The sequence below is a fragment of the Erythrolamprus reginae genome, chromosome 2 (assembly GCF_031021105.1).
Source record: "Erythrolamprus reginae isolate rEryReg1 chromosome 2, rEryReg1.hap1, whole genome shotgun sequence".
In the NCBI taxonomy this organism is placed as follows: Eukaryota; Metazoa; Chordata; class Lepidosauria; order Squamata; family Dipsadidae; genus Erythrolamprus; species Erythrolamprus reginae.
The window spans coordinates 30757017-30768806 of NC_091951.1; the positions used below are offsets into that span (position 1 = coordinate 30757017).

At 44.9% G+C, this 11790-nt stretch overlaps 1 protein-coding gene across 1 annotated transcript; it reads left to right on the forward strand.

Moving 5' to 3' along the window:
* Window positions 1-5199: 5199 nt before the first annotated feature.
* Window positions 5200-11790, forward strand: LOC139163107 (zinc finger protein 271-like). Its single transcript, XM_070744056.1, has 3 exons — window positions 5200-5383; window positions 7510-7615; window positions 8860-11790. The coding sequence occupies exons 2-3, from the start codon at window positions 7510-7512 to the stop codon at window positions 10848-10850; spliced, it is 2097 nt and encodes a 698-aa protein (XP_070600157.1). The 5' UTR covers window positions 5200-5383; the 3' UTR covers window positions 10851-11790.

Consider the following 11790-nt stretch of genomic DNA (forward strand, 5'->3'; position numbering starts at 1 on the left):
TTTAAGTGTTGTTATATATGCCATCGTGGATAATAGTCATTAGTAACTCTTCCTTAAGACTAAGACTATATAGAGTGCTGGTGGGACCACATTTAGAATACTATGTTCAGTTCTGGAGACCTCACCTACAAAAAGATATTGACAAAATTGAACGGGTCCAAAGATGGGCTACAAGGATGGTGGAAGGTCTTAAGCATAAAACGTATCAGGAAAGACTTAATGAACTCAATCTGTATAGTCTGGACTCTGGAGGACAGAAGGAGAAGGGGGGACATGATCGAAACATTTAAATATATTAAAGGATTAAAGAAGTTCCAGGAGGGAAGTGTTTTTAATAGGAAAGTGAACACAAGAACAAAGGGACACAATCTGAAGTTAGTTGGGGGAAAGATCAAAAGCAACATGAGAAAATATTATTTTACTGAAAGAGTAGTAGATCTTGGAACAAACTTCCAGCAGATGTGGTAGATAAATCCACAGTAACTGAATTTAAACATGCCTGGGATAAACATATATATCCATCCTAAGATAAAATACAGAAAATAGTATAAGGGTAGACTAGATGGACCATGAGGTCTTTTTCTGCCGTCAGTCTTCTATGTTTCTAAGGGGAAATGTGGCAGGGCTTCCAGCTTGATTTCATTGAGGGGCACATCAGGACTGTGTTTGACCTTAGAGGGGCTGGGGGGCGTGGCCAGCTCAACGTCACTCATATCGAACACCTGTATTGGCCTGAGCACTGCCAGTAAAAACTGAGCTTGGGAGGGCCGGTCCTTCACTAATCCCAGGGTGGCCTCACGGGGCAGATCTAAGCACCCCAGGGGCCAGATTCAGCCCACAGGCCTTGAATTTAACACCCTGGTCTACAGACATAGATAATGCTTGCCTTATGGCTACAATTACGATCAGAATTATCAAGGCTAAGCAAAGCGATTGTTAAATGATGGGGTGCCCGATTTTACAACCTTTTTTGCCATCATTGTTAAGTGAATCACTGCCGTTGTTAAGCAAATCACATGGTCATTAAGTGAATTCAGCTTTCTCCGATGACTTTGCTTGTCAGAAGCCAACTGGAAAGCTGCTGGTCACATGAACCCAGGACATTGAAACCATTGCCAACGGTTGATCAAGTAACTATGAGGATACTGCAACGGTCGTAAACAGGAGAACTTCTCTCAGTGCCATTGTAACTTTGGTTGCTAAATATATGGTTGTAAGTCAAAGACTTACCCGCATGGAGAATCAAGTTGAGCATGGGCCAAGAGAATGAGGGAAAATTAAGAAAAAGGAAATACAGAGTGAATAAATATGCAGGCAGTCCTCAATTTACAATCATGATGGAGCCCCCAAATTTCTGTTGATCTGCGACATCCCCTGGTTTGCCAACCTGTGCTTCCCTTATTCCCCACTTCTCCAGAGCGATTTTGACCCAAAAATGGGTCTCCTATCACCTGGGGTTCCGAGTTTACATCAGAGCTAGTGAGAGAAACCTCCATCTTGCTTTGACATTGGCTCCGCCTCCCCAGTTCCATGTTTTTTTAAAGTGAATCTGGCTGCCATCTTGATTTTGCTTGTCAAAAGCTTGCCATTATCACCTTTTTCCAGTACTGTTGTTGTTCTGATCAAGCTGAAGCAACTCCAAAAAACCTCTTTTTTCAAGGCTTTGATTTTCAAACTAGTAAATCTTTAATTTCTCGTCTTACACTGGGAAGATCGCCACTGTTACAATGCTGCTATGCAAAGGCCCATTCCAATTCTAACAAGCTGAGTTTAAAAAGCTATAAATCCTTTCTAATGAGCAGAGGAGGGCCTTCTTGCTAGCGGCTTATCTCTGAGTCATATTAAATCTAAATTTGCCCAGTTTATCATAATATATCAAAAGCTTATTTCTCAATGTCGGACATATTCCAACACGCAGATTGACCAAAAGCGGCTTCGTTTCTGATGCATTTCAGGATATGACACATTGGTTGATTTACACAGTTCTAAGCTTTCAGGTTCAAAACTTTTTCCCAAACATCTCCCTATTTGCGAATCTCTTAAGTCTCGTATTTAATCAGGGGCTGCCAGCTACCTCCCTTCCCCTCTGAAGATGATCTGCTTTCCATGCTAATGTCTAACTCATTTTCACCTATGCCCTCATCTCCAATGCTCTCTGACAGCTCTCTTAAATCAGGGTACATTAAAGCTTCTGTCTCTTCGTCCTTGTAACTTCACCAAATCAACTGCTGTAAGCTGAGGTCTACCTGTGTTAAATTCCCCAGCTGTTGTATTGTGCAGAGCAGAACTGAACATGGTGTTTCACAGGTGTGTTTCAGGCCAGATGCACTGAAGACAGGAGCTATCCACTCCATGCTCTTGATAAAATAGCTCCATTGATTTATCAGCCCAACCTTGCATTGGCCCTTATAACAGCAGCGGCCGCCACTGGAATTACCGTATTTTTCAGACTATAAGATGCACCAAGATTTCGAAGAGGTAAACGGGAAAAAAAGTGTTCGCCCTCTCCAGCCCCCATGGAGCACTCCTCCCAAACCCTCTACACTTCCTATTTTTGCAAAAATGGGATTTGGAAAACGAGCAGATCCCCTTTTTTGCCGCTAACGTATTTTTTAAAATTATTTTTTTTATTAGTTTTAATTACAGTATAAGACTCACAGATGTTTTGTGAATTGTGCCCATCATCACACAAACATTCATACCCCACCACTAATTGGGGGTGTTTTTTATATAAACCATTTTAACCCAAGAGCAAAATATCTATTTACATATTATAAAGTGATTCCAATTAGTTTCTTGTAGATTGGTCTCTGATTCTACTAACCATATATCAACTTACCTTGTCCCATCGTCCCCAAGTCAGTTTCATTAACCAAATTCATCTTTTTACCCATAGTCTCAAATTGAATGTGGTCCACCATGCGGTGTACCAATTTTGCATTGTCCATTTTGTCGCATCCTTCCAACCCAAGACTATGACCGCCTGAACGCTAATGTATTGTGCTGCTGCGTGCACAGCTTCAGGTGTCCTATGCGCGTGCACAAGTCCCAGCGTGTTTTTGCTTCTGTGAATGCGCAGGAAGCAAAATCTCGCAAGGGGATCCATATGAGAGAGATTTTGGTGATTTTTTTTTTGGTTCCACGCATGCGTCCCAGGCTTCAGTGCAAGCACGGTTACGGGGGGATTGTGCGCATGCCCAGGGGAAGCACAGGTAAAGCGCATGTATGGGGGCAGGGAATAGGTGGGTACGTGCATGCACACACACCCTTTTGGCAGTGATGGCAAACCTATGGTACGGGTGTCACAGTTGGCATGCAGAGCTATATTTTATTTTATTGATTTATTTGTTTAGAAACATAGAAGACTGACGGCAGAAAAAGACCCCATGGTCCATCTAGTCTGCCCTTATACTATTTTCTCATGCACGCATTATTTGCTTTTACATTGATTCCTATGGGAAGAATTGCTTCTACTTAAGAACGTTTCTACATAATAATAATAATAATAATTATTATTATTATTATTATTATTATTATTATTATTATTAATTAGATTTGTATGCCGCCCCTCTCCGAAGACTCAGGGCGGCTACCTGGTCATGGAACGAATTAAGTTCTTAAATAGAGGTACCACTGTATTTATATAATATATTTATATATTTCTCTATATTTCTATTTCAGATAGAGAGATAGACATAAATATAGATAGGGATGGATGGATGGATGGATGGATGGATGGATGGATGGATGGATGGATGGAGAGAGGGAGGGAGGGAGAAAGGAGAAAGAAAGAAAGAGAAAGAAAGAAAGAAAAAGAAAGAGAGAAAGAAAGAAAGAAAGAAAAAGAGAAAGAAAGAAAGAAAGAAAGAAAGAAAGAAAGAAAGAAAAAGCCTTGGAAGGAAAATCCATGTGGTTCAGTTCCAAGCAGGGAGAAAGACTGAAAACAACACTGGAGGCTGATCAGAAAGAAAGATTCCATTTATTTAGCTAGATGAGTGCCAGGATTTTTATACAGGTCCTGAAATGCTGCTGGGGAGAGGATGGGGTTGTGCAATGCCAGAAATGCCCTTAGGAAATTATGCAATGTAGTGAGGTCTGTGTCTTCTGCTAAATGGAAGTACTGTAGTTTAATCTTATGGGTCATGTCCTATTCTTAGAATTTGGGTGGAGAATGTAAATTTTTAATCCCATGGCTGGAGGTGAAGGTATTTTGTTCCTTAATAGGCAGGCCCAATCTTTCTTAATAGTCTGTTGGGGACTATTAAGATAGACTGAAATATCTTTCCTCTACTTCATGGAAATTCGTTTTTCACAGGTGGTCTTGAAACGCATCCCCAGCGAAAAACAAGGAATCACTGTAGGTGCAATAGATGATAGATAGATAACAGACAGACAGACAGACATGATAAATAAAGTTCAGGAGGGAAGTGTTTTAATAGGAAAGTGTGCACAAGAACCAGAGGGCACAATCTGAGGTGAGTTGGGGGAAAGATCAGAAGCAACGTGAGAAAATATTTTACTGAAAGAGTAGTAGATCCTTGGAACAAACTTCCAGCAGACATGGTTGGTAAATCCACAGTCACTGAATTTAAATATGCCTGGGATAAACATATATCCATCCTAAGATAAAAATACAGAAAATAGTATAAGGGCAGTCTAGATGGACCATGAGGTCTTTTTTCTGAATTTAAACTGAATTTAAACATGTATGGGATAAACATATATCCATCTTAAGATAAAACACAGGGATGATGATGATGATCACCATCATCATTATTATTTATTAGATTTGTATGCCACCCTTCTCCGGCATACTGAGTATAAGGGCAGACTAGATGGACCATGAGGTCTTTTTCTGCCGTCAATCTTCTATGTTTATAAATGAATGAATGAATGAAGCATGCATTGGATAACCTGTTAAAAGGAAACGCACTTTGATAAAAGCAACGAAGCACTCGTCCCTAGTAAAAATGCTCCCAAAAGAAACGCGCGGTCGAAGGATGCATTTGTTTTCTCTTCCTTCTTCCTCCCCCCTCCCATTCCGCGAATGCAAACACAGAGGAGTCAAACACAGAGGGGGGGGGAGTCACGTGATCAAAACAACAACAAAGGCCCAACTGTGGGCAAAGGAAGGGCGCGCGATCTTCGGCGGCGGCGGCGGCGCGCGAGCACGCTGGAGGGCGCGGGGTGGGGGCGGGGGCGAAGAGGCGGCTCTCGCCCGTCCTATCATAATAAGAGCTCGTTCCTCTTCTTCCCTCCCCTCAGCTTCCCTTTCTTCTTCCCCCGCTGGGTTTATTCGCCCGGCCCTACCCCGGGGGCCCCGTCTCTCCCGCCGCCGAACCGCCTGGCGGAGCGCGGCGAAGTGGGAATCCCCGCGAGCGAGGTATGGACTTTTCCCCTTTCCACCCCCCCAGCTCCTCCACCCCCCCCCCCAAAAAGTCACTTTGGAAGAGGTCGAAGCCCCGGCGCCTTTATGGGGTGGCGGTTGCGGGCAGTGGGGGGGGGGGAGCGAGCCCGTTCCCCCCTCCTTTCCCATTTTTAGAAATTGCAATGCAAACAAGCCGTCCCTTGCAAAAAATAGCTCGCGTTCCTAGGCGTCGATGGCGAATCGGGGTTTAATTCTCGGTTTGTTTGTTTGTTTTTGGGGTCCCGGCGGGGTTCGATCCCGTTCCCCACGTGGATTTGGATCGGAGGAAACAAAGCTCCCCCCCACACACACACACACACATGCACCCCGGATCTGCACCGCTGGCGGTGCGCTTTCTTCTCCCTGTCCTCCCCCTATCTCTGCAGCGTTTTTGGAGAAATGGGCATTGTAGTCTCTGGACCAGGCGCCTCGGTTCCAACGAGGAGAGGACTCCATATCCCATCAGCGTCCTCCTCCTCTTGCATGCTTGTTCCGCCTCCTTTTCCCTCTGGACATGCATAAGTGCACCAGTGTGCCTTCCGTCCCCTGTCCAATTGTCTCTCCTTATCTCATTTATCTTTTCTTCCTTTCAAATATGTCCACCTATACTTTTATATCTTTTCTTCTATTCTTTTGTTTACTTATATTATTACATATCTTTCTCTTCAATGTGTATTATGTATTGGACAAAATAAATAAATAAAATAAAGAAGCACAAATTTCGCTTTTTATTAAAATACTTTGGATACCAAGACCCGGGGTCATCTTTGTTCTGGAATTTGGCAAGCTCTCGTTGAAATCCCATGATGGTTTGCATGTCTACAACAAAGCAGCATTATAAATCATCCAGATGTTGGCCAATTAATCTTTGATGGCGAATTAATTAGAGTAGTTGCATGGTTTGCTGTGGGAATGCTCTTATGAATTAAATCGAATAGAATAGAATAGTATTGGCTAAGTGTAATTGGACACACAAGGAATTCGTCTTTGTGCACATGCTCTCAGTGTACATAAACTTCCCAACTCCCCCCCCCCCAAAAAAAACACAATTTGGCCTAATTTTCTCATGCAAAAAATGCAGGTAGTGTTCAACTTAACCACAATCTGAACCAGACCCAAAAGAGGGGAGTTTTTTGTCCCCCAAGAAGCAATTGGACTTTCTCATTTTTCTTTGAAAGCCCAGTTGCCTTTTTAAAAAAAAGCGCCTTTGGGGCTTAATGACTTAGAAACCCCCTGGACAAAATCTGAACCATAATTTACCTCATAAGAAAGTTGGAAGCTGAGTATCGCCTGATTTTACAACTATTTTTACCCTAGTCGTAAAGCGGATCGCCACAGTGGAGTCAATTATTTGGTTGTTAAGTGAATCCAGCTTTGGATGAAAATAGGTAGAAAGTTGCAGGTTGCCATCTCTGGACATTGGCATGTTGCAGCCAGTCATAAATGCAAGCTTTGATGCCAAATTGCTTTAATTCTGATCGCACATGAACCATGGGGATGTTGCAATGCTCATGCAATGGTACCTCTACCTACAAACACCTCTACTTATGAACTTTTCTAGATAAGAACCGGGTGTTCAAGATTTTTTTGCCTCTTCTCAAGAACCATTTTCCACTTACGAACCCGAGCCTCCAAAACTGTTACCAGAAAAGGCAGGGAGAAGGTTCCGTGGGGCCTCTCTAGGAATCTCTTGGGAGGAAACAGGGCTGGAAAAGGCGGGGAGAAGCTTTCGTGGGGCCTCTCTAGGAATCTCCTGGGAGGAAACAGGGCCGGAAAAGGCAGGGAGAAGTTTCCGCGCGGCCTCTCTAGGAATCTCCTGGGAGGAAACAGGGCCTCCACCCTCCCTGTGATTTCCCCAGTCGCACACATTATTTGCTTTTACATTGATTCCTATGGAAAAATTGCTTCTTCTTACAAACTTTTCTATTTAAAAATCTGATCATGGAACGAATTAACTTCATAAGTAAAGGTACCACTATACAGTTTAATGCCAAACCTGATAACATAGGCAGGTTTTTCAAAAACTTAGAAAGCAGCTAAGTGCATCTCAACATGAAACATGGTGCAAGGATTGAATGGATATGGTGACTTTTGTCTTTCAGATGCCGGTGAATTTGAAAGAAGTAGCTATGTATTTCCCAGAGGATCAAGCACTGTTGTTGGATATAGATCAAAGGAATTTCTATGAAAGTGACATGCAGGAGAATGGTAGGTGGTACTAACTAAAAATACTTTAGAACAGTCTTTTTCAACCTTGGCCACTTTAAGATGCATGGACTTCAATTCCCAGAATTCCCCCAGATAGATCATGCTGGCTGGAGAATTCTGGGAATTGAAGTCCACGTATGGGCTGGGGTGGCACAGTGATTAGAGTGCAGCACTGCAGGCTACTTCAGCTAACTGCTGGCTGTAGTTCATCAGATCTCACCACCGGCTCAAGGTTGACTCAGCCTTCCATCCTTCCGAGGTGGGTAAAATGAGGAGCCAGATTGTTGGGGGCAATATGCTGACTCTGTAAACCGCTTAGGGAGGGCTATAAAAGCACTATGAAGCAGTATATAAATGCAAATGCTCTGAGTCCTCGGAGAGGGGTGGCATACAAATCCAATTAAATAAATAAATAAATATATAGCAATATTTAATAGATGAACTTGAGAAACATTGAACTACCAAATTGCACATCATTTGCTCCTAATTTAAGCTTTAACAACAACACCAGCAGAGTTGGAAGGGACCTTGGAGGTCTTCTAGTCCAACCCTATGCTTAGGCAGGAAACCATACACCACTTCAGGCAAATGGTTACCAAACATCATCTTTAAAACTTCCAGTGTTGGAGCATTCACAACATCTGGAGGTAAGCAGTTCCATTGATTAATTGTTGCAATTGTCAGGAAATTTCTCCTTAGTTCTAAGTTGCTTCTCTCCTTGTTTAGTTTTCACCTATTGCTTCTTGCTTTGACCGATCTATTATGGAACCAACAAGCCAAATTTTATTGGAACTAAAAAACATGACGAAAGTTACTACTGGCAATACCTATAAAAGGTGGAATGAAAAAAATACTGATGTTACATAGCTTTAGTAATGAAACATCTGCCCAGAAAAACCAACAATAACTAAGCTTAAGGAGCACCAAGGACCCTCACTGAAAGAAGTAGAATATCCAATCTTGGGGGGGGGGGGGGGATAAGTGTGACTTCACATGGTGTAATGCCCTGGGGACCAAGGACCACATCCTGAAATATAACATTTGTAGAAACAGGCTAGCAAAAATTATTTCCTCTTGAAGGATTTTGAGATTATGTCATTAATTAGATTTGTTTTTGCATTGTTCATATTGTATCTTGTGAGCTGCACCCAGTCTTCGGAGAAGGGCGGCATACAAATCTTAATAATAATAATAGTGATGAAGATGATGATGATGTCCATGTATCAATTGTTTGTTCTATTTAGCAGGTGATGGGCAGATCCATGAGAAGAAGGAAGGTGTGCTAGGGCAAAATTATCATCAAAGCCAACCAATTGGAACATCACCGGATGCGATGGGGGAAGTGGTTTCCTTGTTTTATGAAGAAGGAGAGCCAACCAGGAAGCCTGTCAACCCAGAGAGGCAGCAGCAACACCATTTACTAAAGAGAAGAGATAGCTCTGCGGCTTACACCCAGGTCCCCCAGCCTCCGGGCCAAGGGGCATCCAGAAAGACCAGGCGCAGATCCAAGATCCCAAAAACCTGTAACGAATGTGGGAAGACGTTCGCTCAGGCTTCCAACCTCTTGGCCCATAAACGGATCCACACGGGCGAGAAGCCCTATAAGTGCGTCCACTGCGGGAAAAGCTTCACCGAAAGGTCGAACCGTAACCGGCATCAGAGGACCCACTCGGGACAAAAGCCCTACAACTGCCTCGACTGCGGAAAGAGCTTCAGCTTCCGATCCGACCTCATCCGACACGGGATCACCCACACGGGAGAGAGGCCGTACAAGTGCTCGGATTGTGGCAAAAGCTTCAGCCACGCCTCGACCCTCATTCGGCACGAGAACATCCACACGGGGGAAAAGCCCTACTCCTGCCCAGATTGCGGGAAGTGCTTCACCCAGAGCTCATCTCTCCTGGCGCATAGGCGGCTGCACACCGGAGAGACACCCTTCATCTGCCCCGTTTGTGGAGAAAGCTTCAACTGGAAGTCACACCTGGTGACGCACAAGCGGACCCACACCGGGGAACGGCCGTACAAGTGTGGCAAGTGCGAGAAAAGCTTCATCGAGAAATCCAAACTGAACAGGCACCAGAGGACCCACGAGGAGAAGGAACTGCACGGGTGTGGGGAGTGCGGGAGGATTTTCAGCCTCCGGTCCAACCTGGCTCGGCATGAGACCGCTCACCGAGGGGCCAAATCCTACATCTGTTTGAGCTGCGGGAAAAGTTTCAACCAGTCGGCGAAACTGATGAGGCATGAAAGGATCCACACGGGAGAGAAGCCCTATACCTGTTCAGGCTGTGGGAAAGGCTTTAGCCAAACCTCCGAACTCCTGCGGCACGAAAGGATCCACACCGGAGAGAAACCGTATAAATGCTCGGCCTGCGGGAAGAGCTTCAATCGCAAATCGCACCTCAGCATTCACGAGGCAACCCACTTAGCTGACCTGCCCCACGGAGGGCTGCAAAGCAGGGCAGTCTATGACAGCAGCTCGCTCTTTATTGCGGGACTAAGTCCCCACCAGCAGACCCACACGGAGGGCCAGGCGGATCCGGGTTCAGAAAGTGAAAAAGACTACAATCACAGTTCGATCTTTATTGCGGGGCTGAACCCCAGCAGGCCCACACAAGTAGGTGACCGGCTGTATGAATGGCCCAACAGCGAGACAAACTACGGCCATTGTTCACTCCTAATCACTGGAATCAATCCACAAGAAGGCAGCCAGGCAGAGGGAGCCCTGTTTCAATGTGTGGACAGAGAGACCAGCTACACTCGAAGCCCCTTGTTTAAAAGCATCATGAACACGCGCCAGGGGGTCCTTTCAGGAGGCCGACCGATTGGCTGCCTGGACCGCGAGAAAAATTACAGTGACCCTTTACTTTTCCAGAAGGAGGAGAAACTGTTTAAATGTCCCGAATGCGGAAAGACCTTCAACTGGCAGTCTCATTTCACCAGGCACAAAAGAATTCACACGGGAGAAAAGCCGTACTGTTGCACGGACTGTGGGAAAAGTTTCAACCGCAGGTCACACCTCGTTCGACACAGCAGGACCCACAACGGACTGAGCCTCTGCTCTCAGACTGTGGAAGAATCCTCAGTTCAGGACCTCGTTTTCTTAAACCCAAGGGAATCAATGCAGGAGAAAACTGGGATTAACTCACAGGCCGTGGGGGCTTCCTTTATGGCTCACACAGGGCTACAGCTTGGAAACCTCACCACCCTATCTGCCGAACCCACTCAGGAATAAATGTGGTGAAGGTTCAGTGCAGGATGCAGTATTAAAGAACCCATCCCAGGGAAAAGCTATGTATTGGGCAACTTAGTAGTAAAACATCAGCCCAAATGCCTGTTGCAAGGAAACAGTGGCCTTAGCTCTTAGGAATTAATAGAAGTGATAAAACTGGCCCTAGCAGGAGAGGTCGCATGGAGGTTTTCCCATAAAATAATTCCGAATCTCTATGCTCACTGAAAAGTAGCGGTCTCCCTGAGGTGCTGCTTCTATAGTCTATACCAGTGATGGTGAACCTTTTTTTGGTTCGTGTGCCAGAAGGGGAGCTGCACATGTGCGTGCCCACACCCATAATTCCATGCGCCCCCTGTGCATATGCTCATGACAACCCTCCTATCACACAATGGCACACCCATTTTTCACTCTTCCCCAGGCTTCAGAGCCTTTCTAGGAGCCTGGGGAGGGCGAAAACGGCCTTCCCGACCCTAACTTCTTCTTCAAGTTGGGAAATGGGCCATTTCTGACCTCCAGTAAAGTGGGGAAGCCGTTTTTGCCCTCCCCAGGCTGCTACAAAGGCTCTAAAGCCTGAAGAGTGCAAAAAAACAGAGTTCTGGTTCAACCGAAAGTCAGCAAATGGAACATTTTCAGCCTCCAGAGGACCGTTTTTTGCTCTCCCCAGGCTCCTACAAAGACTCTGAAGCTTGGGGAGAGCAAAAAAACCAGGTCTCCACCCCACCCCACTCCGGAGGTTGAAAACAGGCTGTTTCCTAACTCCCATTGGGCCCAAAAGGCCCGAAAATCAGCTCGCATGCCACCAATATTGTGTGCCCACCATAGGTTCACCATCATGGTGAATATACTTCTATATACTTAAGGGGTTTTTTTCATGGATGTACCCGGCTTCCAATCTCTCATTAATGATCCAAAAAAGGCTATTAAAGTTTTTAATCATATGGAA

Bases quoted from the DNA above. Each gene is read 5' to 3' on its own strand.
- LOC139163107 (XM_070744056.1), top strand. From the start codon at position 7,510: ATGCCGGTGAATTTGAAAGAAGTAGCTATGTATTTCCCAGAGGATCAA. The intron at 7,616-8,859 runs GTAGGTGGTACT...TGTTCTATTTAG, and splicing joins AAGTGACATGCAGGAGAATG to CAGGTGATGGGCAGATCCAT.